The sequence below is a fragment of the Cynoglossus semilaevis genome, chromosome 14 (genome assembly GCF_000523025.1).
Source record: "Cynoglossus semilaevis isolate Cse_v1.0 chromosome 14, Cse_v1.0, whole genome shotgun sequence".
Lineage (NCBI taxonomy): Eukaryota > Metazoa > Chordata > Actinopteri > Pleuronectiformes > Cynoglossidae > Cynoglossus > Cynoglossus semilaevis.
This window is the reverse complement of record NC_024320.1, coordinates 25,939,101-25,940,414: the sequence shown is the minus strand read 5'-3', so window position 1 is coordinate 25,940,414 and position 1,314 is coordinate 25,939,101. Positions and strand designations below refer to the sequence as shown.

The 1,314-nt window shown below is 41.2% G+C and overlaps 1 protein-coding gene across 1 annotated transcript in view; it reads left to right on the top strand.

Moving 5' to 3' along the window:
• The window catches only part of lpar1 (lysophosphatidic acid receptor 1), a 22,068-nt gene extending 20,765 nt beyond the window's left edge, over window positions 1-1,303 (top strand). Inside the window, exon 3 of the mRNA XM_008326122.3 lies at window positions 976-1,303. Within this exon, the coding sequence (XP_008324344.1) occupies window positions 976-1,298 (323 nt within the window). The 3' untranslated portion in view covers window positions 1,299-1,303. The remainder of the gene's footprint in view (window positions 1-975) is intronic.
• The last annotated feature ends 11 nt before the right edge of the window (window positions 1,304-1,314 follow it).

The window sequence follows — 1,314 nt, the reverse complement described above, 5'->3', positions numbered from 1 at the left end:
ATATATACAGCACATATATACAGCACATATATACAGCACATATATACAGCACATATATACAGCACATATATACAGCACATATATACAGCACATATATACAGCACATATATACAGCACATATATACAGCACATATATACAGCACATATATACAGCACATATATACAGCACATATATACAGCACATATATACAGCACATATATACAGCACATATATACAGCACATATATACAGCACATATATACAGCACATATATACAGCACATATATACAGCACATATATACAGCACATATATACAGCACATATATACAGCACATATATATATACAGTACATATATATACAGCACACATATATATACAGCACATATATATATATATACAGCACACATATATATACAGCACATATATATATATACAGCACATATATGCAGCACATATATATAGCACATATATACAGTACAGATATACAGTACAGATATACAGTACATATATATATACAGTACATATATACAGTGCATTTATAGTGTAAATATGTGTTTATACTGTCTCATATATACAAACACATATTTATATGAATTTTTCATCTTTTTATTTATATGTTTACAAAGATGCTCAGTCTTGACCTCACTGTCATCCATATATATAATATACAATATACTGCAGTTAATCCAGTCAAGTACAGTCGGTACCAGTCGGTACCACAGCACCTGAACTGAGTGAGCGAAGCTGCTCAGTTCTGGTTTTGGCCACTAGGTGGTGCCTTCCAGTGACAGTCCTACGACTGTTGTACTCACCTTCAGTTCTACAAAGGTACTGTTCTTATGAACCCAACTGGGGGTCCCTTCCCTCATTTTGGGAACCACTGATCTCAGGAAAGTTTGTAAAGAAAAATTGAGCAAATAACCCTCCCCCTTCTCACCCTCCCCCTTCTCACCCCCCACTTCTCTCCCCCCACTTCTCTCCCCCGTCTTTCTTCAGGTGCCTTCATCGTCTGCTGGACGCCCGGCCTCGTCATCCTCCTCCTCGATGTTTTCTGTGCCAGCTGTAACGTCCTCACCTACGAGAAATTCTTCCTTCTTCTCGCCGAATTCAACTCAGCCATGAACCCCATCATCTACTCCTACAGGGACAAGGAGATGAGCGCCACCTTCAGGCAGATCCTGTGCTGCCAGCGACAGGAGAACGTGAACGGGACGGTGGCAGAAGGATCGGACCGCTCGGCGTCGTCCATTAACCACACGGTGCTGAGCGGCAGTGGAACGCATCACCACCACCACAACAACGAACACTCGGTGGTATGAGGGCGGGGGGCGGTGT